This window comes from Somniosus microcephalus, unplaced genomic scaffold (assembly GCF_052327205.1).
Source record: "Somniosus microcephalus isolate GS21.2 unplaced genomic scaffold, FLI_Smic_1.0 unresolved_chr7, whole genome shotgun sequence".
In the NCBI taxonomy this organism is placed as follows: Eukaryota; Metazoa; Chordata; class Chondrichthyes; order Squaliformes; family Somniosidae; genus Somniosus; species Somniosus microcephalus.
In genome coordinates this window covers 31385896-31411717 of record NW_028225185.1, presented here as the reverse complement: position 1 = coordinate 31411717, position 25822 = coordinate 31385896, and the positions used below count along the sequence as shown (strand labels likewise).

The 25822-nt window shown below is 52.8% G+C and overlaps 1 protein-coding gene across 3 annotated transcripts; it reads left to right on the top strand.

The window, feature by feature from the left end:
* Positions 1-23732, top strand: LOC147086729 (ras-like GTP-binding protein O-RHO). Of its 3 annotated transcripts, none has more exons than XM_085978899.1 (5): positions 1-197; positions 2531-2688; positions 18009-18129; positions 20288-20418; positions 21982-23732. In XM_085978899.1, the coding sequence occupies exons 2-5, from the start codon at positions 2533-2535 to the stop codon at positions 22153-22155; spliced, it is 582 nt and encodes a 193-aa protein (XP_085835025.1). In that variant the 5' UTR covers positions 1-197; positions 2531-2532; the 3' UTR covers positions 22156-23732. The 3 variants fall into 3 exon arrangements, with proteins under 3 accessions (XP_085835025.1, XP_085835024.1, XP_085835023.1); XM_085978898.1 differs by having other exon boundaries at positions 1-230; positions 2526-2688; XM_085978897.1 differs by having other exon boundaries at positions 2-197; positions 2526-2688.
* Positions 23733-25822: the final 2090 nt, after the last annotated feature.

The window sequence follows — 25822 nt, the reverse complement described above, 5'->3', positions numbered from 1 at the left end:
CTCCCGATTGGCCGAGCGCCGGGCGGATCGGCTCCCCATTGGCCCGGCTCCGGGCTGTCCGCCGGGGAAGAAAAAGCCGCGCCCGGCTGGCCCAGCAAGTTGGGTTGAGGCGGCGCAGTCCCCTCAGAGAGAAAAAAAATATTATTTAACATTAAAGAAGCGTAATATATATCTATCTATTTCAAAGAGGAAAGCAGGTAAAACAATCTATCGTGCGGCGGCGGGCTGAGGTAAATATCTGAGTATTTTTCTCCTGACAAGAAAAAAAATGGAAAACGATGTGAGTAACCTGGTTTCGCCGATTGCTCTCGTTGTTGTTGGAGGAAAGTTGCTGCCGGCGGGCCGAGTTTTTACTTTTATCCAGTTTTTTTTTCCCGCTCGCAGAGAGAAAGGGAGAAAGAAAGAGAGAGAGATCGAAGGCGGTTAAATTCGAACGGTTGGCGGTTAAAGTTCAAACCGTGGGGGTTAGAGTTCAAACCGTGAGGGTTAGAGTTCAAACCGTGAGGGTTAGAGTTCAGGCGGTGGGGGGGGTCGGAGTTCAGGCGGTTGGGGGGGGTCGGAGTTCAGGCGGTTGGGGGGGGTCGGAGTTCAGGCGGTTGGGGGGGGTCGGAGTTCAGGCGGTTGGGGGGGGTCGGAGTTCAGGCGGTTGGGGGGGGTCGGAGTTCAGGCGGTTGGGGGGGGTCGGAGTTCAGGCGGTTGGGGGGGGTCGGAGTTCAGGCGGTTGGGGGGGGTCGGAGTTCAGGCGGTTGGGGGGGGTCGGAGTTCAGGCGGTTGGGGGGGGTCGGAGTTCAGGCGGTTGGGGGGGTCGGAGTTCAGGCGGTTGGGGGGGGTCGGAGTTCAGGCGGTTGGGGGGGGTCGGAGTTCAGGCGGTGGGGGGTCGGAGTTCAGGCAGTTGGGGGTGGTCGGAGTTCGGACGACGGGGGGGTCAGAGTTGGGGGCGGGGGGAAGTCGGGTGCGGAGGCGGGTTCGGGGGTGTTGGGGCGGGGGTAGTCAGAGCCGGGGGGGGGGGGGCGGGGGGTCAGAGTCGGGGGGCAGAGTCCGAACGAGCCCCCGGATGTTGGAAAATTGTCAGAATGGGAATTCTATTGGTCTAACTTTTTTAATTATTAATTTTATTTAAAAACAACACCCATGCACAAAATAAACTTTTTTTGTATTATTCCTGTCAGGAAATCCTCTTTGAATTAACTCCTAATTATTTAATTTTTAAAAGGCTGTTTTTTTAAGATGTTTAATTCCTTATTTTTAATTTTCAGTTGATGTTTTGTCTTTTCTTCTGAAGTTTTGTGACTGGAGTGAATCTTTCAGTTTCCTGTTCAGCGTTTGGTGTGTGTGTGTGTGTTTTTTTCCACTTTCTATTTATTCATTTCCAAATTCCGTTTTAAGGTCTGATTTTTTTCATTTCCTCCCGCTGCCGCCCCCCTGTTGCACTTTGTTGTGTTTTCAAATGTTTTAAAATGTTTGTTGAGAGGAAATCTTTGAGAGAGGGTGAAGGCCACACTTCCGCCCCCGGCCTCTGCCATACGTCAGTCCTGGCCCAACCTGGAAACCTGCCCAGCCACATCCACTGCAGCAGCTGAACTCCGACATTCCTCCCCTTTCTGGTACCTTTCTCCACCTCCTGAAGGTGCTGCTGCGTCTCTACCTCACGTAGAAGCGAGTTGGAAGCGGGCGAGAGTCCAGGCGGTGAGCGAGTGTCCCTCCGACAGTGCGGCGCTCCCTCAGCACCGCCCCTCCGACAGTGCGGCGCTCCCTCAGCACCGCCCCTCCGACAGTGCGGCGCTCCCTCAGCACCGCCCCTCCGACAGTGCGGCGCTCCCTCAGCACCGCCCCTCCGACAGTGCGGCGCTCCCTCAGCACCGCCCCTCCGACAGTGCGGCCCTCCCTCAGCACCGCCCCTCCGACAGTGCGGCCCTCCCTCAGCACCGCCCCTCCGACAGTGCGGCGCTCCCTCAGCACCGCCCCTCCGACAGTGCGGCGCTCCCTCAGTACCGCCCCTCCGACAGTGCGGCGCTCCCTCAGCACCGCCCCTCCGACAGTGCGGCCCTCCCTCAGCACCGCCCCTCCGACAGTGCGGCCCTCCCTCAGCACCGCCCCTCCGACAGTGCGGCGCTCCCTCAGCACCGCCTCTCCGACAGTGCGGCGCTCCCTCAGCACCGCCCCTCCGACAGTGCGGCGCTCCCTCAGCACCGCCCCTCCGACAGTGCGGCGCTCCCTCAGCACCGCCCCTCCGACAGTGCGGCGCTCCCTCAGCACCGCCCCTCCGACAGTGCGGCGCTCCCTCAGCACCGCCCCTCCGACAGTGCGGCGCTCCCTCAGCACCGCCCCTCCGACAGTGCGGCGCTCCCTCAATTTACTGAAAACACTGTAAAAGCACCACAAGGGTAAGTGCATCGCTGAGCTTGAAACTGCAGCCCCTCCGGCGACGCTAAGCGAGCCCCAGGCCAATGAGGCGGTGTCCCGCACGTCAATCCGCCTCGCGCCAGTGCTGTCCAGTCACTCCTCTTCCTCTCTCTCCGTTCCAGCGCAGCGATGGCAGCCATCCGCAAGAAGCTAGTGATCGTCGGTGACGGGGCCTGCGGCAAGACCTGCCTCCTGATCGTCTTCAGCAAGGACCAGTTCCCCGAGGTCTACGTCCCCACCGTGTTCGAGAACTACGTGGCCGACATCGAGGTGGACGGCAAGCAGGTGGGCAAGGAAGGGTCTGGCGCGTCCGCTCGTAGCCGAAAAGCGCCGCACAGCCCATCGAGCGCATTTGCTGGCTGTGGTTCATGGCCCTGGGCAGGTTTGGTATCCGTTTTTTGTGCACGGCCAGATCCCGCGAACTGTGGCGCGACGGGCTACGCCTGTCAACGCAGTCAGACGTCCCCAAGGCGCGTCACAGGAGCGACGTCAAACACCGAGCCACCGGAGGAGATATGAGGACAAGCGACTCGAAGCTGGGTCAAGGAGGTTGATTTTAAGGAGCCTCTTAAAAGGAGGAGGGAGAGGCGGAGAGGTTTAGGGAGAGAACCCCAGGGCAGTACACGAGGCCACTGGGGCACACACTTTATTTTTGAAAATATGAGGGAGTATGTTCTCGGTCAAACTCTCTGGAGTTTAGAAGAATGAGAGGTGATCTCATTGAAACATGTAAGGTTCTGAGGGGGATTGACAGGGTAGATGCTGAGAGGCTGTTTTCCCCCTGGTTGGAGAGTCTAGAACCAGGGGTCACAGTCTCAGGATAAGGGGTCGGCCATTTCGGACTGAGATGAGGAGGAATTTCTTCACTGAGGGCGGTGAATCTTTGGAATTCTCTGCCCCAGAGGGCTGTGGAGGCTCAGTCGTTGAGTAGATTCAAGGCTGAGATCGAGAGATTTTTGGACTCGAGGGGAATCGAGGGATCGGGCGGGAAAGTGGAGTTGAGGTCGATGATCAGTCATGATCTTATTGAATGGCGGAGCAGGCTCGAGGGGCTCTACGGCCTACTCCTAATTCTGAGGTTCTTGCGTTTAACCTGCTGTCTAACCCGAGTCGCTGCCCGTGTACATGACCGACCTTTTTTCCCCCCCCCTCCAGTCCTACGCTCACCATCCACTTCGATCACCTGTCTCCTTCCAGTGCCCACAATCCGGACAGAATTCTAACCATCCACCCCCCGAGCTGGCATTCTGTCGTTGAGCCATCCCAAACCATCCTCCGACTGAGCTCCGAACCTGGCTCTCCTCCGCATTCACCGAATCCTAGAAATTTACAGCACAGGAGGCGGCCATTCGGCCCGTCGTATCCATGCCGGCCGACAAAAGAGCTCTCCAGCCTAATCCCACTGTCCAGCTCTCGGTCTGTAGCCCTGTAGGTGAAAAATAAATTCACTCGAGTCTGTCTTAAAGTGAAAGTACACAGTTTATTAACAGAACGTTCTGGGAGAAGGTCATAGACCCCGCGGTCTAGTGACACCCTTCTCGTTCTCTCTTGGTTGGTACAGCTTTTTCTATTTTCATCCAATCACATTGTATTCCAATAATCACCTGATCACATATGGCTTCACAGAAATCACAGAAACCCCACAGTGCAGATAGAGGCCATTTCGGCCCATCAAGCCTGCACCGACACATATCCCATCCGATCCCCGTAACCCCACGTATTTAATCCCCCTAACACTAAGGGTCAATTTATCATAGCCAATCAACCTGACCCGCACATCTTTGGACTGTGGGAGGAAACCGGAGCACCCGGAGGAAACCCACGCAAACACGGGGAGAATGTGCAAACTCCACACAGACAGTCACCCGAGGCCGGATTCGAACCCGGGTCCCTGACGCTGTGAGGCAACAGTGCTAACCACTATGCCACCGGGCTTATTTATTCTTTTCCGTATTAGTAAAGGTTAGTTATGTCTTGCTATGCCTTTGGTCACAGGTCAAATTCCCATGACCCCTATATTCTGCTGTGTCTACAACTTTTAGCTAAAGCAGCACATTTCTTCTCAAAGTTTCTCCACACACTGTCCTTTGTGCAAGACTAGCGAAAGTAGCATTTTTTCCAATCTGTACTGTCTTATCTTTGTTTTTCACATAAGAAAGTTGTCAGTATGAGACTTCTTATCACCACCTGGTTCCTTTTAGTTCATCTTCACATGACCCTACTCCTTTGTTCTGATTTTAATTTTGCTGGCACCACTTAATTAGTGATCGCCTCGACTGTCTGAATTCTGAGAGGGTTCATTTTAACCCCATCAGTTCCGGCGCTGCGAGTGCGTATCCAAGTACTTTTTAAATGTGATGAGGGGTTTCTGCTTCGACCACCCTTTCAGGCAGTGAGTTCCAGACCTCCTCCACCCTCTGGGTGAAGAAAGCTCTCCTCAACTCCCCTCTAATCCTTCTCCCAATGACTTTAAATCTCTGCCCCCCCCTGGTTACTGACCTCTCTGCTCAGGGAAATAGGTCCTTTCTATCCAGGGCCCCTCATCATTTTATACACCATGATTAAATCTCCCCTCAGCCTCCTCTGTTCCAGAGAAAACAACCCCAGCCTCTCTGATCTTTCCTCATCGCTAAAATTCTCCAGTCCTGGCAAAATCCTCGTAAATCTCCTCTCTAGTGTGATCACGTCTTTCCTGTAGTGTGACCAGAACTACACGCAGTGCTCTAGCTGTGGCCCAATTCGTGTTTTATACAGTTCAAGCACAACCTCCCTGCTCGTTTATTCTCAGCCTCGTTCCCGCTACCCCCCCACCCACAGTCGCTGCAGTTTGAGGGGCTCTGCGCTCTAACAGCGGGTCCGGTCCCTGCCGTCTGCTGCCGGAGCTGGCGAGGGTGCCCTTCACGAGCGCTTCAGCCTCCTTGCCTCTGTCCCACGCGCTCTCGTTACGGCAGTCGCCCGACAAACCGATTCCGATCGCTCGCTGGCAGTCGTTGCAACTCCTCTCCTCCCCCTGAGGGGACGACTCTCCCAACTCGGTAGCGCGCCCACGCCGGCGTCTCGTGACGGCAGTCCGACCGGGGGCAGGCATCACCGTCCCGGCGCGATGCCGTAATCCTTTTTCCCTCCTCTCCGCACGTGGGGCAGGGAGGGAAGAGTTGAGCTGCCGTTAACAGAATTTGGTCTACGGTTCCCGTTCAAATCAGTCTCCAGGACCCGTCTGATCAGAGGAGTTGATGATTGCGGAGGGCGGGGTGCGAGGGTGGGAGAGCAGAGAATCCATGGATGGGTGTGTCCCACTGGTGCCACCCAGTGCTGTCGCAAGTATAGCTTAGTTGTGAGTGTGTACTGATGGGTACAGGTCTGTCACCAGCACTGGGGTACAGTACTGGTGGGTACAGGTCTGTCGCTGTATAACACTGGGGTACAGTACTGGTGGGTACAGGTCTGTCGCTGTATAACACTGGGGTACAGTACTGGTGGGTACAGGTCTGTCACCAGCACTGGGGTACAGTACTGGTGGGTACAGGTCTGTCACTGTATAACACTGGGGTACAGTACTGGTGGGTGCAGGTCTGTCACTGTATAACACTGGGGTACAGTACTGGTGGGTGCAGGTCTGTCACTGTATAACACTGGGGTACAGTACTGGTGGGTACAGGTCTGTCACTGTATAACACTGGGGTACAGTACTGGTGGGTACAGGTCTGTCGCTGTGTAACACTGGGGTACAGTACTGGTGGGTACAGGTCTGTCACTGTATAACACGTGTACAGTACTGGTGGGTACAGGTCTGTCACTGTATAACACTGGGGTACAGTACTGGTGGGTACAGGTCTGTCACTGTAACACTGGGGGACAGTACTGGTGGGTACAGGTCTGTCACTATAACACTGGGGTACAGTACTGGTGGGTAGAGGTCTGTCACTGTATAACACTGGGGTACAGTACTGGTGGGTACAGGTCTGTCACTGTATAACACTGGGGTACAGTACTGGTGGGTACAGGTCTGTCACTGTATAACACTGGGGTACAGTACTGGTGGGTACAGGTCTGCCACTATAACACTGGGGTACAGTACTGGTGGGTACAGGTCTGTCACTGTATAACACTGGGGTACAGTACTGGTGGGTACAGGTCTGTCACTGTATAACACTGGGGTACAGTACTGGTGGGTACAGGTCTGTCACTATAACACTGGGGTACAGTACTGGTGGGTACAGGTCTGTCACTGTATAACACTGGGGTACAGTACTGGTGGGTACAGGTCTGTCAGTGTATAACACTGGGGTACAGTACTGGTGGGGACAGGTCTGTCACTGTATAACACTGGGGTACAGAACTGGTGGGGACAGGTCTGTCTGTATAACACTGGGGTACAGTACTGGTGGGGACAGGTCTGTCACTGTATAACACTGGGGTACAGTACTGGTGGGTACAGGTCTGTCACTGTATAACACTGGGGTACAGTACTGGTGGGTACAGGTTTGTCGCTGTATAACACTGGGGCACAGAACTGGTGGGGACAGGTCTGTCACTGTATAACACTGGGGTACAGTACTGGTGGGGACAGGTCTGTCACTGTATAACACTGGGGTACAGTACTGGTGGGTACAGGTCTGTCACTATGACACTGGGGTACAGTACTGGTGGGGACAGGTCTGTCACTGTATAACACTGGGGCACAGTCCTGGTGGGTACAGGTCTGTCACTAACACTGGGGTACAGTACTGGTGGATACAGGTGTGTCACTGTATGACACTGGGGTACAGTACTGGTGGGTACAGGTCTGTCACTGTATAACACTGGGGTACAGTACTGGTGGGTACAGGTCTGTCACTGTATAACACTGGGGTACAGTACTGGTGGGTACAGGTCTGTCACTGTATAACACGGGTACAGTACTGATGGGTACAGGTCTGTCACTAACACTGGGGTACAGTACTGGTGGGTACAGGTCTGTCACTGTATAACACTGGGGTACAGTACTGGTGGGTACAGGTCTGCCACTGTATAACACTGGGGTACAGTACTGGTGGGGACAGGTCTGTCACTGTATAACACTGGGGTACAGTACTGGTGGGTACAGGTCTGTCACTGTATAACACTTGGGTACAGTACTGGTGGGGACAGGTCTGTCACTGTATAACACTGGGGTACAGTACTGGTGGGTACAGGTCTGTCACTATAACACGGGTACAGTACTGGTGGGTACAGGTCTGTCACTGTATAACACGGGGGTACAGTACTGGTGGGTACAGGTCTGTCACTATAACACGGGTACAGTACTGGTGGGTACAGGTCTGTCACTGTATAACACTGGGGTACAGTACTGGTGGGTACAGGTCTGTCACTGTATAACACGGGTACAGTACTGGTGGGTGCAGGTCTGTCACTGTATAACACTGGGGTACAGAACTGGTGGGGACAGGTCTGTCTCTGTATAACACTGGGGTACAGTACTGGTGGGTACAGGTCTGTCACTGTATAACACTGGTACAGTACTGGTGGGTACAGGTCTGTCACTGTATAACACTGGGGTACAGTACTGGTGGGTGCAGGTCTGTCTCTGTATAACACTGGGGTACAGTACTGGTGGGTACAGGTCTGTCACTGTATAACACGGGTACAGTACTGGTGCGTACAGGTCTGTCACTGTATAACACTGGGGTACAGTACTGGTGGGTACAGGTTTGTCGCTGTATAACACTGGGGCACAGAACTGGTGGGGACAGGTCTGTCACTGTATAACACTGGGGTACAGTACTGGTGGGGACAGGTCTGTCACTGTATAACACTGGGGTACAGTACTGGTGGGTACAGGTCTGTCACTATGACACTGGGGTACAGTACTGGTGGGGACAGGTCTGTCACTGTATAACACTGGGGCACAGTCCTGGTGGGTACAGGTCTGTCACTAACACTGGGGTACAGTACTGGTGGATACAGGTGTGTCACTGTATGACACTGGGGTACAGTACTGGTGGGTACAGGTCTGTCACTGTATAACACTGGGGTACAGTACTGGTGGGTACAGGTCTGTCACTGTATAACACTGGGGTACAGTACTGGTCGGTACAGGTCTGTCACTGTATAACACCGGGGTACAGTACTGGTGGGTACAGGCCTGTCACTGTATAACACGGGTACAGTACTGGTGGGTACAGGTCTGTCACTGTATAACACTGGGGTACAGTACTGGTGGGTACAGGTCTGTCACTGTATAACACTGGGGTACAGTACTGGTGGGTACAGGTCTGTCACTGTATAACACGGGTACAGTACTGGTGGGTACAGGTCTGTCACTGTGTAACACGGGTACAGTACTGGTGGGTACAGATCTGTCACTGTATAACACGGGTACAGTACTGGTGGGTACAGGTCTGTCACTGTATAACACTGGGGTACAGTACTGGTGGGTACAGGTCTGTCACTATAACACTGGGGTACAGTACTGGTGGGTACAGGTCTGTCACAGTATAACACTGGGGTACAGTACTGGTGGGTACAGGTCTGTCACTGTATAACACGGGTACAGTACTGGTGGGTACAGGTCTGTCACTAACACTGGGGTACAGTACTGGTGGGTACAGGTCTGTCACTGTATAACACGGGTACAGTACTGGTGGGTACAGGTCTGTCACTGTATAACACTGGGGTACAGTACTGGTGGGTACAGGTCTGTCACTATAACACTGGGGTACAGTACTGGTGGGTACAGGTCTGTCACTATAACATTGGGGTACAGTACTGGTGGGTACAGGTCTGTCACTATAACACTGGGGTACAGTACTGGTGGGTACAGGTCTGTCACTATAACACTGGGGTACAGTACTGGTGGGTACAGGTCTGTCACTGTATAACACGGGTACAGTACTGGTGGGTACAGGTCTGTCACTGTATAACACTGGGGTACAGTACTGGTGGGTACAGGTTTGTCGCTGTATAACACTGGGGTACAGTACTGGTGGGGACAGGTCTGTCACTGTATAACACTGGGGTACAGTACTGGTGGGTACAGGTCTGTCACTATGACACTGGGGTACAGTACTGGTGGGGACAGGTCTGTCACTGTATAACACTGGGGCACAGTCCTGGTGGGTACAGGTCTGTCACTAACACTGGGGTACAGTACTGGTGGATACAGGTCTGTCACTGTATAACACTGGGGTACAGTACTGGTGGGTACAGGTCTGTCAGTGTATAACACTGGGGTACAGTACTGGTGGGGACAGGTCTGTCACTGTATAACACTGGGGTACAGTACTGGTGGGTACAGGTCTGTCACTGTATAACACTGGGGTACAGTACTGGTGGGGACAGGTCTGTCACTGTATAACACTGGGGTACAGTACTGGTGGGTACAGGTCTGTCACTATAACACGGGTACAGTACTGGTGGGTACAGGTCTGTCACTGTATAACACGGGGGTACAGTACTGGTGGGTACAGGTCTGTCACTATAACACGGGTACAGTACTGGTGGGTACAGGTCTGTCACTGTATAACACTGGGGTACAGTACTGGTGGGTACAGGTCTGTCACTGTATAACACTGGGGTACAGTACTGGTGGGTGCAGGTCTGTCACTGTATAACACTGGGGTACAGAACTGGTTGGGACAGGTCTGTCTCTGTATAACACTGGGGTACAGTACTGGTGGGTACAGGTCTGTCACTGTATAACACTGGTACAGTACTGGTGGGTACAGGTCTGTCACTATAACACTGGGGTACAGTACTGGTGGGTGCAGGTCTGTCACTGTATAACACTGGGGTACAGAACTGGTGGGGACAGGTCTGTCTGTATAACACTGGGGTACAGTACTGGTGGGTACAGGTCTGTCACTGTATAACACTGGGGTACAGTACTGGTGGGTACAGGTCTGTCACTGTATAACACTGGGGTACAGTACTGGTGGGTACAGGTTTGTCGCTGTATAACACTGGGGCACAGAACTGGTGGGGACAGGTCTGTCACTGTATAACACTGGGGTACAGTACTGGTGGGGACAGGTCTGTCACTGTATAACACTGGGGTACAGTACTGGTGGGTACAGGTCTGTCACTATGACACTGGGGTACAGTACTGGTGGGGACAGGTCTGTCACTGTATAACACTGGGGCACAGTCCTGGTGGGTACAGGTCTGTCACTAACACTGGGGTACAGTACTGGTGGATACAGGTGTGTCACTGTATGACACTGGGGTACAGTACTGGTGGGTACAGGTCTGTCACTGTATAACACTGGGGTACAGTACTGGTGGGTACAGGTCTGTCACTGTATAACACTGGGGTACAGTACTGGTGGGTACAGGTCTGTCACTGTATAACACGGGTACAGTACTGATGGGTACAGGTCTGTCACTAACACTGGGGTACAGTACTGGTGGGTACAGGTCTGTCACTGTATAACACGGGTACAGTACTGGTGGGTACAGGTCTGCCACTGTATAACACTGGGGTACAGTACTGGTGGGGACAGGTCTGTCACTGTATAACACTGGGGTACAGTACTGGTGGGTACAGGTCTGTCACTGTATAACACTTGGGTACAGTACTGGTGGGGACAGGTCTGTCACTGTATAACACTGGGGTACAGTACTGGTGGGTACAGGTCTGTCACTATAACACGGGTACAGTACTGGTGGGTACAGGTCTGTCACTGTATAACACGGGGGTACAGTACTGGTGGGTACAGGTCTGTCACTATAACACGGGTACAGTACTGGTGGGTACAGGTCTGTCACTGTATAACACTGGGGTACAGTACTGGTGGGTACAGGTCTGTCACTGTATAACACTGGGGTACAGTACTGGTGGGTGCAGGTCTGTCACTGTATAACACTGGGGTACAGAACTGGTGGGGACAGGTCTGTCTCTGTATAACACTGGGGTACAGTACTGGTGGGTACAGGTCTGTCACTGTATAACACTGGTACAGTACTGGTGGGTACAGGTCTGTCACTGTATAACACTGGGGTACAGTACTGGTGGGTGCAGGTCTGTCACTGTATAACACTGGGGTACAGAACTGGTGGGGACAGGTCTGTCTCTGTATAACACTGGGGTACAGTACTGGTGGGTACAGGTCTGTCACTGTATAACACGGGTACAGTACTGGTGGGTACAGGTCTGTCACTGTATAACACTGGGGTACAGTACTGGTGGGTACAGGTTTGTCGCTGTATAACACTGGGGCACAGAACTGGTGGGGACAGGTCTGTCACTGTATAACACTGGGGTACAGTACTGGTGGGGACAGGTCTGTCACTGTATAACACTGGGGTACAGTACTGGTGGGTACAGGTCTGTCACTATGACACTGGGGTACAGTACTGGTGGGGACAGGTCTGTCACTGTATAACACTGGGGCACAGTCCTGGTGGGTACAGGTCTGTCACTAACACTGGGGTACAGTACTGGTGGATACAGGTGTGTCACTGTATGACACTGGGGTACAGTACTGGTGGGTACAGGTCTGTCACTGTATAACACTGGGGTACAGTACTGGTGGGTACAGGTCTGTCACTGTATAACACTGGGGTACAGTACTGGTCGGTACAGGTCTGTCACTGTATAACACCGGGGTACAGTACTGGTGGGTACAGGCCTGTCACTGTATAACACGGGTACAGTACTGGTGGGTACAGGTCTGTCACTGTATAACACTGGGGTACAGTACTGGTGGGTACAGGTCTGTCACTGTATAACACTGGGGTACAGTACTGGTGGGTACAGGTCTGTCACTGTATAACACTGGGGTACAGTACTGGTGGGTACAGGTCTGTCACTGTGTAACACGGGTACAGTACTGGTGGGTACAGATCTGTCACTGTATAACACGGGTACAGTACTGGTGGGTACAGGTCTGTCACTGTATAACACTGGGGTACAGTACTGGTGGGTACAGGTCTGTCACTATAACACTGGGGTACAGTACTGGTGGGTACAGGTCTGTCACTATAACATTGGGGTACAGTACTGGTGGGTACAGGTCTGTCACTATAACACTGGGGTACAGTACTGGTGGGTACAGGTCTGTCACTATAACACTGGGGTACAGTACTGGTGGGTACAGGTCTGTCGCTGTATAACACTGGGGTACAGTACTGGTGGGGACAGGTCTGTCACTGTATAACACGGGTACAGTACTGGTGGGTACAGGTCTGTCACTATGACACTGGGGTACAGTACTGGTGGGGACAGGTCTGTCACTGTATAACACTGGGGCACAGTCCTGGTGGGTACAGGTCTGTCACTAACACTGGGGTACAGTACTGGTGGATACAGGTGTGTCACTGTATGACACTGGGGTACAGTACTGGTGGGTACAGGTCTGTCACTGTATAACACTGGGGTTCAGTACTGGTGGGTACAGGTCTGTCACTGTATAACACTGGGGTACAGTACTGGTCGGTACAGGTCTGTCACTGTATAACACCGGGGTACAGTACTGGTGGGTACAGGCCTGTCACTGTATAACACGGGTACAGTACTGGTGGGTACAGGTCTGTCACTGTATAACACTGGGGTACAGTACTGGTGGGTACAGGTCTGTCACTGTATAACACTGGGGTACAGTACTGGTGGGTACAGGTCTGTCACTGTATAACACTGGGGTACAGTACTGGTGGGTACAGGTCTGTCACTGTGTAACACGGGTGCAGTACTGGTGGGTACAGATCTGTCACTGTATAACACTGGGGTACAGTACTGGTGGGTACAGGTCTGTCACTGTATAACACTGGGGTACAGTACTGGTGGGTACAGGTCTGTCACTATAACACTGGGGTACAGTACTGGTGGGTACAGGTCTGTCACAGTATAACACTGGGGTACAGTACTGGTGGGTACAGGTCTGTCACTGTATAACAAGGGTACAGTACTGGTGGGTACAGGTCTGTCACTAACACTGGGGTACAGTACTGGTGGGTACAGGTCTGTCACTGTATAACACGGGTACAGTACTGGTGGGTACAGGTCTGTCACTGTATAACACTGGGGTACAGTACTGGTGGGTACAGGTCTGTCACTATAACACTGGGGTACAGTACTGGTGGGTACAGGTCTGTCACTATAACATTGGGGTACAGTACTGGTGGGTACAGGTCTGTCACTATAACACTGGGGTACAGTACTGGTGGGTACAGGTCTGTCACTATAACACTGGGGTACAGTACTAGTGGGTACAGGTCTGTCACTGTATAACACGGGTACAGTACTGGTGGGTACAGGTCTGTCACTGTATAACACTGGTGTACAGTACTGGTGGGTACAGGTCTGTCACTGTATAACATGGGTACAGTACTGGTGGGTACAGGTCTGTCACTAACACTGGGGTACAGTACTGGTGGGTACTGGTCTGTCACTGTATAACACGGGTACAGTACTGGTGGGTACAGGTATGTCGCTGTATAACACTGGGGCACAGTACTGGTGGGTACAGGTCTGCCACTATAACACGGGTACAGTACTGGTGGGTACAGGTCTGTCACTGTATAACACCGGGGTACAGTACTGGTGGGTACAGGCCTGTCACTGTATAACACGGGTACAGTACTGGTGGGTACAGGTCTGTCACTGTATAACACTGGGGTACAGTACTGGTGGGTACAGGTCTGTCACTGTATAACACTGGTACAGTACTGGTGGGTACAGGTCTGTCACTGTATAACACTGGGGTACAGTACTGGTGGGTACAGGTCTGTCACTGTGTAACACGGGTACAGTACTGGTGGGTACAGATCTGTCACTGTATAACACTGGGGTACAGTACTGGTGGGTACAGGTCTGTCACTGTATAACACTGGGGTACAGTACTGGTGGGTACAGGTCTGTCACTGTATAACACTGGGGTACAGTACTGGTGGGTACAGGTCTGTCACAGTATAACACTGGGGTACAGTACTGGTGGGTACAGGTCTGTCACTGTATAACACGGGTACAGTACTGGTGGGTACAGGTCTGTCACTATAACACTGGGGTACAGTACTGGTGGGTACAGGTCTGTCACTGTATAACACGGGTACAGTACTGGTGGGTACAGGTCTGTCACTGTATAACACTGGGGTACAGTACTGGTGGGTACAGGTCTGTCACTGTATAACTGGGGTACAGTACTGGTGGGTACAGGTCTGTCACTATAACATTGGGGTACAGTACTGGTGGGTACAGGTCTGTCACTGTATAACACTGGGGTACAGTACTGGTGGGTACAGGTCTGTCACTATAACACTGGGGTACAGTACTAGTGGGTACAGGTCTGTCACTGTATAACACGGGTACAGTACTGGTGGGTACAGGTCTGTCACTGTATAACACTGGTGTACAGTACTGGTGGGTACAGGTCTGTCACTGTATAACACGGGTACAGTACTGGTGGGTACAGGTCTGTCACTGTATAACACTGGGGTACAGTACTGGTGGGTACAGGTCTGTCACTGTATAACACTGGGGCACAGTACTGGTGGGTACAGGTCTGCCACTATAACCCGGGTACAGTACTGGTGGGTACAGGTCTGTCACTGTATAACACGGGTACAGTACTGGTGGGTACAGGTCTGTCACTATAACACTGGGGTACAGTACTGGTGGGTACAGGTCTGTCACTGTATAACACTGGTACAGTACTGGTGGGTACAGGTCTGTCACTGTATAACACTGGGGTACAGTACTGGTGGGTACAGGTCTGTCACTGTATAACACTGGGGTACAGTACTGGTGGGTACAGGTCTGTCACTATAACATTGGGGTACAGTACTGGTGGGTACAGGTCTGTCACTGTATAACACTGGGGTACAGTACTGGTGGGTACAGGTCTGTCACTGTATAACACTGGGGTACAGTACTGGTGGGTACAGGTCTGTCACTATAACACTGGGGTACAGTACTAGTGGGTACAGGTCTGTCACTGTATAACACGGGTACAGTACTGGTGGGTACAGGTCTGTCACTGTATAACACTGGTGTACAGTACTGGTGGGTACAGGTCTGTCACTGTATAACACGGGTACAGTACTGGTGGGTACAGGTCTGTCACTGTATAACACTGGGGTCCAGTACTGGTGGGTACAGGTCTGTCACTGTATAACACTGGGGCACAGTACTGGTGGGTACAGGTCTGCCACTATAACACGGGTACAGTACTGGTGGGTACAGGTCTGTCACTGTATAACACTGGGGTACAGTACTGGTGGGTACAGGTCTGTCACTATAACACTGGGGTACAGTACTGGTGGGTACAGGTCTGTCACTGTATAACACTGGGGTACAGTACTGGTGGGTACAGGTCTGTCACTGTATAACACTGGGGTACAGTACTGGTGGGTGCAGGTCTGTCACTGTATAACACTGGGGTACATAACTGGTGGGGACAGGTCTGTCTCTGTATAACACTGGGGTACAGAACTGGTGGGGACAGGTCTGTCTCTGTATAACACTGGGGTACAGTACTGGTGGGTACAGGTCCGTCACTGTATAACACTGGGGTACAGTACTGGTGGGTACAGGTCTGTCACTGTATAACACTGGGGTACAGTACTGGTGGATACAGGTCTGTCACTGTATAACACTGGGGTACAGTACTGGTGGGGACAGGTCTGTCACTGTATAACACTGGGGTACAGTACTGGTGGGTACAGGTCTGTCACTGTATGACACTGGGGTACAGTACTGGTGGGGACAGGTCTGTCACTGTATAACACTGGGGTACAGTCCTGGTGGGTACAGGTCTGTCACTAACACTGGGGTACAGTACTGGTGGGTACAGGTCTGTCACTGTATGACACTGGGGTACAGTACTGGTGGATACAGGTCTGTCACTATGACACTGGGGTACAGTACTGGTGGGTACAGGTCTGTCATAGTATAACACTGGGGTACAGTACTGGTGGGTACAGGTCTGTCACTGTATAACACGGGTACAGTACTGGTGGGTACAGGTCTGTCACTAACACGGGTACAGTACTGGTGGGTACAGGTCTGTCACTGTATAACACTGGGGTGCAGTACTGGTGGGTACAGGTCTGTCACTGTATAACACTGGGGTACAGTACTGGTGGGTACAGGTCTGTCACTATAACACTGGGGTACAGTACTGGGGGGTACAGGCCTGTCACTGTATAACACTGGGGTACAGTACTGGTGGGTACAGGTCTGTCACTGTATAACACTGGGGTACAGTACTGGTGGGTACAGGTCTGTCACTGTATAACACTGGGGTACAGTACTGGTGGGTACAGGTCTGTCGCTGTATAACACTGGGGTACAGTACTGGTGGGTACAGGTCTGTCACTGTATAACACGGGTACAGTACTGGTGGGTACAGGTCTGTCACTGTATAACACTGGGGTACAGTACTGGTGGGTACAGGTCTGTCACTATGACACTGGGTTACAGTACTGGTGGGTACAGGTCTGTCACTATAACACTGGGGTACAGGTCTGTCACTATGACACTGGGGTACAGTACTGGGGGGGTACAGGTCTGTCACTGTATAACACTGGGGTACAGTACTGGTGGGTACAGGTCTGTCACTGTATAACACTGGGGTACAGTACTGGTGGGTACAGGTCTGTCACTGTATAACACTGGGGTACAGTACTGGGTGGGTACAGGTCTGTCACTGTATAACACGGGTACAGTACTGGTGGGTACAGGTCTGTCACTGTATAACACTGGGGTACAGTACTGGTGGGTACAGGTCTGTCGCTGTATAACACTGGGGTACAGTACTGGTGTGTACAGGTCTGTCACTGTAACACTGGGGTACAGTACTGGTGGGTACAGGTCTGTCACTGTATAACACTGGGGTACAGTACTGGTGGGTACAGGTCTGTCACTGTATAACACTGGGGTACAGTACTGGTGGGTACAGGTCTGTCACTGTATAACACTGGGGTACAGTACTGGTGGGTACAGGTCTGTCGCTGTATAACACTGGGGTACAGTAGTGGTGGGTACAGGTCTGTCACTGTATAACACTGGGGTACAGTACTGGGGGGGTACAGGTCTGTCACTGTATAACACTGGGGTACAGCACTGGTGGGTACAGGTCTGTCACTGTATAACACTGGGGTACAGTAGTGGTGGGTACAGGTCTGTCACTGTATAACACTGGGGTACAGTACTGGTGGGTACAGGTCTGTCACTGTATAACACTGGGGTACAGTACTGGTGGGTACAGGTCTGTCACTGTATAACACTGGGGTACAGTACTGGTGGGTACAGGTCTGTCACTGTATAACACTGGGGTACAGTACTGGTGGGTACAGGTCTGTCACTGTATAACACTGGGGTACAGTACTGGTGGGTACAGGTCTGTCACTGTGTAACACTGGGGTACAGTACTGGTGCGTACAGGTCTGTCACTGTATAACACTGGGGTACAGTACTGGTGGGTACAGGTCTGTCACTGTATAACACTGGGGTACAGTACTGGTGGGTACAGGTCTGTCGCTGTATAACACTGGGGTACAGTAGTGGTGGGTACAGGTCTGTCACTGTATAACACTGGGGTACAGTACTGGTGATTAGTTTGTTGGCAGTGGTGTTGGGTGGGTCAGCAGGGTACCTGCTTTTTTAATACTTGCCTTTAAATGTATGCCAGGTGGAATTGGCACTTTGGGACACGGCTGGCCAAGAGGACTACGACCGGCTCAGGCCCCTCTCCTATCCCGACACTGACGTTATTTTAATGTGCTTTTCTATCGACAGCCCCGACAGTTTAGGTAAGTTGTTTTGCTAATTGCCTTCTGTTCCTGGGCTTCTATTTCCTCCAGTGTGGAAGATTAGGGGGGCTGAGCTCATTGAGGTTTTTTAAAATTCATTAATGGGTTGTGGGCGTCCCTGGCAAGGCCCACCCCGAATCGCCCCTTGAGAAGGTGGTGGTGAGCCGCCTTCTTGAACCGCTGCAGTCCCGTGTGGTGAAGGTGCTCCCACAGCGCTGTCAGGGAGGGAGTTCCAGGATTTTGACCCAGCGACGATGAAGGAACGGCCGATATATTTCCAAGTCAGGATGGTGTGTGTGACTCGGAGGTGGCGGCGTTCCCGTGTGCCTGCTGCCCTTGTCCTTCTAGGTGGTCGAGGCCGTGGGTTTGGGAGGTGTTTAAGATGGTTTTGATTGCGTAGATCGAGAGAAACACCTTTCTCTGGTAGGGGGAAAGTCCAGAATAAGGGAGCACAACCCTAAAATTAGAGGCAGGCCGTTCAGGGGTGAGGTCATGAAGCACTTCTTCACACAATGGGTAGTGGAAATCTGGAACCCTCTCCCCCCAAAAAGCTGTTGAGGCTGGGGGTCAATTGGAGTTTCCAAAACTGAGATTGAGAGATTTTTGTTGGGTAAGGCTATTCAGGGCTACGGAGCCAAGCGGGTAAGTGGAGTTAAGATGCAGATCAGCCACCCGTTGTAGGACCACTGCTTTTCTTGATGTATATTAATGACTTGGGCGTGGGTGTACAGGGCACAGTTTCAAAATTTGCAGATGAGACTAAACTTGGAAGTACTGTATAGTGAACAGTGAGGAGGAGAGTGATAGACTTCAGGAAGACATAGACAGGCTGGTGGAATGGGCGGACACGTGGCAGATGAAATTTAACGCAGAAAAGTGAGAAGTGATACAGAGAGACCTGGGGGTATGTGTGCACAAATCGTTGAAGGTGGCAGGACAGGTTGAGAAAGTGGTTAAAAAGGCTGACGGGATCCTGGGCTTCATAAATAGAGATTATAGAGCACAAAAATGTGGGAATTATGATGAACCTTTATAAAACACTGGTTCGGCCCCAACTGGAGTCTTGTGTCCAATTCTGGGCACCGCACTTTAGGAAGGATGTGAAGGCCTTAGAGAGGGTGCAGAAAAGATTTACAAGAATGATTCCAGGAATGAGGAACTTCAGTTACGTGGAGAGACTGGAGAAGCTGGGGTTGTTCTCCTTAGAGCAGAGAAGGTTAAGGGGAGATTGACCAGAATGGTACCAGGGATGAGGGACTTCAGTGACGTGGAGAGACTGGAGAAGCTGGGATCGTTCTCCTTAGAGCAGAGAAGGTTAAGGGGAGATTGACCAGAATGGTACCAGGGATGAGGGACTTCAGTGATGTGGAGAGACTGGAGAAGCTGGGGTTGTTCTCCTTAGAGCAGAGAAGGTTAAGGGAGATTTGATAGAGGTGTTCAAATTCACGAGGGGTCTGGGCAGAGTAGATAGAGGGAAACTGTTCCCATTGGCGGAAGGGTCGAGAACCAGAAGACACAGATTTAAGGTGATTGGCAAAAGAACCAAAGGCGACATGAGGAAAAACTGTTTTACGCAGCGAGTGGTTAGGATCTGGAATGCTGACTGAAAGGGTGGCGGAGGCAGACTCGACCGTAGCTTTCAAAAGGGAATTGGATAAGTATCTGAAGGAAAGAAATTTGCAGAGCTACGGGGAAAGGGCGGGGGAGTGGGACTAGCTGAAGTGCTCTTGCAGAGAGAGCCGGCACGGGCTCCACGGGCCGAATGGCCGCCTTCCGTGCTGTAACCGTTCTCTGATCTAACTGAATGGCGGAACAGGCTCGAGGGGTTGAACGGCCTCCTGTTCCTGTGTTCGGCACTTTTTTTCCACTTTTCCTTTTATTTGGATTGATAATGGAAAGTGTTGATGTAAACGGTCACGGTGTAATTGCACCCTCCCACCTGCGGTGGCGCCGTAGGGCCTCAGTTGGGCCTCCCCCGACTCCACAAGGAGTTTCTTGCTTTGCTCCGACCAGCTTTCCGAGTTGACCCACGCTTTGCTATTTAACTATAAATTAAAATAACAGCAAAGTACTGTAATGCCAATAAAATGATCCACGTCTTTAATATGGGGACCGAAGGCTTAAATTGGCGTCGTTGCACCTGTTTTTTTTTGGACAGAAAATATCCCCGAGAAGTGGACACCCGAGGTCAAGCACTTTTGCCCCAACATCCCCATCATCCTGGTGGGGAACAAGAAAGATCTACGGAGCGATGAACACACACGGCGGGAGCTTGCCAAAATGAAACAGGTGAGGCGATGAATCCCAAGGCGAGGGCGGCCCCAGTGAACGCTCATTTTGCCCAGCAACCCACCGCCCCCGCTGGAGCTGCCGACTCTCGCTGGGGGTTACTGGTTCCGAGGGCACCAGCTCTGTCCGCCAGTGCGTCGCCCCATTGGCCGTTCTCCCGGTGTGAGTCCAGGCCATCCGGACTCTGCTCACCCATTCAAACTCCCTCTCCCCCATCACTGACTCTTCCCCACCCATTCAAACTCCCTCTCCCCATCACGGACTCTACCCACCCATTCAATCTCCTCCCACAGCCCCTGTACACTCTCCCCTATCACGGGCTCTACCCACCCATACAATCTCCTCCCACAGCCCCTGTACACTCACCCCTATCACAGACTCTACCCACCCATTCAATCTCCCACAGCCCCTGTACACGCTCCCCTATCACGGACTCTACCCACCCATTCAATCTCCTCCCACAGCCCCTGTACACTCTCCCCTATCACGGGCTCTACCCACCCATTCAATCTCCTCCCACAGCCCCTGTACACTCTCCCCTATCACGGACTCTACCCACCCATTCAATCTCCTCCCACAGCCCCTGTACACTCTCCCCTATCACCGACTCTACCCACCCATTCAAACTCCCTCTCCCCCATCACCGACTCTACCCACCCATTCAATCTCCTCCCACAGCCCCTGTACACTCTCCCCCATCACTGACTCTACCCACCCATTCAATCTCCCACAGCCCCTGTACACTCTCCCCTATCACGGACTCTCCCCACCCATTCAATCTCCCACAGCCCCTGTACACTCTCCCCTATCACGGACTCTACCCACCCATTCAATCTCCCACAGCCCCTGTACACTCTCCCCTATCACAGACTCTACCCACCCATTCAATCTCCCACAGCCCCTGTACACTCTCCCCTATCACAGACTCTACCCACCCATTCAATCTCCCACAGCCCCTGTACACTCTCCCCTATCACGGACTCTACCCACCCATTCAATCTCCCACAGCCCCTGTACACTCTCCCCTATCACAGACTCTACCCACCCATTCAATCTCCCACAGCCCCTGTACACTCTCCCCTATCACAGACTCTACCCACCCATTCAATCTCCCACAGCCCCTGTACACTCTCCTCTATCACGGACTCTACCCACCCATTCAATCTCCCACAGCCCCTGTGCACTCTTCCCCTATCACGGACTTTGTCTGTGTCTCTATCCCCCGCCCTCTAACTCTTGTTTCCACAGTAGGGGGACGTTGCAGCTGGTCTAGAATGTGTTGGGGGCAGGGTGGAGGGAGGGGAGAAGTCTAGCCAAGGTTCCTGCCACCCCCGAACAATCCGCTGGGCAGTCTGGGGACACAGCCGGGCTCAGCAGCGATGCCCCCCTTGGTCGAGAGCCTGCGCCGATGGTTGTTTGTGAATCTGTACCCCGGGGAGAGTCGGCACCCCGGGGGGGGGGGGGGGGCGGGGGGAACAAATGCGATGATGATTTATTTGCATGGCTTGCGCACTCTCACACTTTCTCGTTCTCCTCTCCCGCCCCCCCCCCCCCCCCCCCTAGGAGCCGGTGAAACCCGACGAGGCGAAAGAGATGGGCAGTCGCATCAACGCCTTTGGCTACCTGGAGTGCTCGGCCAAGACGAAAGACGGGGTGCGCGAGGTCTTCGAGCTGGCCACGCGCGCCGCCCTGCAGGCGAAGAAGGCCAAGAGCAAGAGCCCATGCCTTCTGCTGTGAAGAAGAGGCGGCTTGAAGGAAGGCGTGCCGTGTACCAGCCTCTCGCGCCCCTACCCCTTCCGTCCTCCCTCTCTCTCTCCCCTCCTCCTCCCGCCATCCCGGATCTCCCCCCATTCCAGCGACTTCACCGGATTTACAATACCTACACGGACACTGGGGATAATCGCCTGACCCGCTCTCGTCCCCATCCCTCCTTAAAGAATCAATTTATTCTTCTTTCTTTCCCCCCTCTCTCTTTAAAAGTTCTCGAAGGAGGTTTTTATTAGGCAAGTTCGGCGGCTGATCGACCGGCTCTGGCGCCGCTGTCATCGGGAATTCCCGTGCACATGCTTTTCCGAGACTCGTGCTCCCCTGTAGGACTTGTTTCTCCTCTCTCCCCACCGCCCCCGCGCTCTCACCGCCATCCCCGGCTAGCTCTCCTCCGCTGCGGCGCGAACCCGGGGACACGCGCGTGCGCGGAGGAGAGACGGAAACACTGAAAGGAATTGACTGGGCAAAGCCTGAATCAAAGCCCGCGCGCGGGAGTCCTGTGAGAGATTTGTGCCACTTCTAGCCGCCTGTAGAAAAAAAAAACGATTGTCTTGGAAAGGGAGAACAGGTCTTCAAATCTTTTTAAAATGGGGTGGTAGGATTTTGATTGCAGAAACCTTTTTTTTTCACTTGCGCTCTGTCTCTGTCTCTCTGGCTCTCTGTCTCTCTGGCTCTCTCTGGCTCTCTCTCTCTGGCTCGCTCTCTCTGGCTCTCTCTCTCTGGCTCTCTCTCTCTGGCTCTCTCTCTCTGGCTCTCTCTCTCTGGCTCTCTCTCTCTCTCTGGCTCTCTCTCTCTGGCTCTCTCTCTCTGGCTCTCTCTCTCTGGCTCTCTCTCTCTGGCTCTCTCTCTCTGGCTCTCTCTCTCTGGCTCTCTCTCTCTGGCGCTCTCTCTCTCTGGCGCTCTCTCTCTCTGGCTCTCTCTCTCTGGCTCTCTCTGGCTCTCTCTCTCTGGCTCTCTCTCTTTGGCTCTCTCTCTTTGGCTCTCTCTCTCTCTGGCTCTCTCTCTCTCTGGCTCTCTCTGGCTTTCTCTCTCTGGCTCTCTCTCTCTGGCTCTCTCTCTCTCTGGCTCTCTCTCTCTCTCTGGCTCTCTCTCTCTCTCTCTGGCTCTCTCTCTCTCTGGCTCTCTCTCTCTGGCTCTCTCTCTCTCTCTCTCTCTCTGGCTCTCTCTCTCTCTGGCTCTCTCTGGCTCTCTCTCTCTGGCTCTCTCTCTCTCTGGCTCTCTCTCTCTCTCTGGCTCTCTCTCTCTCTCTCTCTGGCTCGCTCTCTCTCTCTCTGGCTCTCTCTCTCTCTGGCTCTCTCTCTCTCTGGCTCTCTCTCTCTCTCTCTCTCTGGCTCTCTCTCTCTCTCTCTCTCTGGCTCTCTCTCTCTCTGGCTCTCTCTCTCTCTCTGGCTCTCTCTCTCTCTCTCTCTCTGGCTCTCTCTCTCTCTCTCTCTGGCTCTCTCTCTCTCTCTCTGGCTCTCTCTCTCTCTCTCTCTGGCTCTCTCTCTCTCTCTCTGGCTCTCTCTCTCTCTCTGGCTCTCTCTCTCTCTCTCTCTCTTCCCCCTCGCGTTCCCAAATATTCCAAGTCCAAAGATGTGCAGGTTAGGTTGATTGGCTATGATAAATTGACCCTTAGTGTTAGGGGGATTAAATACGTGGGGTTACGGGGATCGGGTGGGATATGTGTCGGTGCAGGCTCGATGGGCCGAAATGGCCTCTATCTGCACTGTGGGGTTTCTGTGATTCTGACTGGGATACAGTACGTGCCAGTCACCATGCAGTGCCTCACCCAAGTGCCCGTTCTTTGCGTGTGAGCCTTGACTGAACGGCGAGCGTCCCTTTCGCCCCCTCCCCTCCCGCCCCAAATCTCGTGGGGGGGGGGAGGTGGGGTGCGTGGGTGATTGCAGCGCCCGCCCACGGCTATCCCGGCTGAGCTTAGCTTGCCCTGTAACCGGGGAAACGGAACCAGGAGCCTTCCCCCGATCGAGCTGGCGTGCGGTTGGCCCTTTGCGCCGCTGCGGGTGAATGACAGGCGACTGGAGAGGTTTGCATCTGTCCCCTGGGGTGCCGTATCTGGTCTCAATTAATGGGGGGGGGGGGGGGGGGGAGAGAGAGCAGGGGCTCATCGGGGGATGGTCGGTGTCCTGGGAATAGACGGAATATTGCAGGATGACAGTTTGGACCACTCGATCTTTCGCCTCCAGGAGTTGTGTTCCAATTCAGCCCGGACGACTGGATGTCAAACGGCCATATAAAATGCATTTGGACAGTCTCGATCCAGCACAGCACGGCCTCAAAATTGGCAGCCTCTGCCCAAAGGGCACAAGACGGCTGCTGTGCAAACACCGGAACAGGAGTAGGCCATTCAGCCCCTGGAGCCTGTTCTGCCATTCAGTTAGATCACGGCCGATCTGTACCTCAACTCCACTCACCCGCCCTCTGACCCATGTCCCTTTATGCCCTTGGTGTAAAATCTATTGATCTCCGTCTTGAAAATGTCACTCCGACCCCAGCGTCCACTGGCTTTTAGTGAAGTGGAGGTGAGAAAATGTCAAGTGTAGAGGGAGCTTTACTCTGTATCTAACCCGCTGCTGTACCTGCCCTGGGAGTGTTTGATGGGGACAGTGTAGAGGGAGCTTTACTCTGTATCTAACCTGTGCTGTACCTGCCCTGGGAGTGTTTGATGGGACAGTGTAGAGGGAGCTTTACCCCGTGCTGTAGTGAATGGGGCAGACTGGGAGAGTGGTGTGGGCCCATCGACCTGAATTGGGAACATTATTGTGGGGAGGGGGGGTGGGGGAAAGAGAGAAAAATATGAATCTGGATTTCTGGTACCCTTGGGATGGGGGAGGAAACTGATTGGCCCCCCGGAACAGGTTGAAACATTGTCTATGCATCCTGTACATAGTGGGCCGCAGGCTGATATTACTGGGGAGGGTTTAAAATTTTTGATATCCATTTACAAATATAACATTTCTTAAAGTTAGCTCGACGTGTTCCTCGATTTTTGTGGTTTTATTTTTCCCACCAAATAACAGTTTTCTTGCATCGATACCTGGTCTGGTTGATCCCAGCTCTACGTAATAGCTCCTGACTGCGCTTTCTTGTGTGTGTGTGTGTATCTGCAGTTTGCTTTCTAGTTATTCTCGGCAATGGTCGCTCAATTGCTAACTGGTCAAACCTTCATTCCCGCCCCCGAAGAAAAAAATCATCTCTCGTCGCTCCCTTAGTGTGAAGGTCATCTTTGCGGAGAGCATTGCTGTTTGCAGCTTTTTAGGGTCCCGACTGGCAGGCTCTTCCCCTCTTTCCCCCACCCCCCCTCGCGTTCTTCCCACAGTCGGCAAAGGCGACGCGTTGAAACTGTGCCGAGTTAATCCGCCATTCGCCCGAGGCGTTCTCCGAAGATTCCTCGACCGTTGGTTCCCTCTGCTGGCAGTAGCTAGCGATCTCTCGTTCCGCTGTTTCTACTCCCCGCCATTTGTTACAAAAACTGTAATTTATTCATTTAATTAAAATTAAAAGGAACCCTTCGGAATATCTTTGTAAATTTCAGAAGGAGGACTTTGACCTCATTTGTATTACAACATGAAGAATGAAAGATTGCAGTAGAATTAAACAAAAAAATCAGATTGTAAATCGCATTCTTTATCTTTGTGTC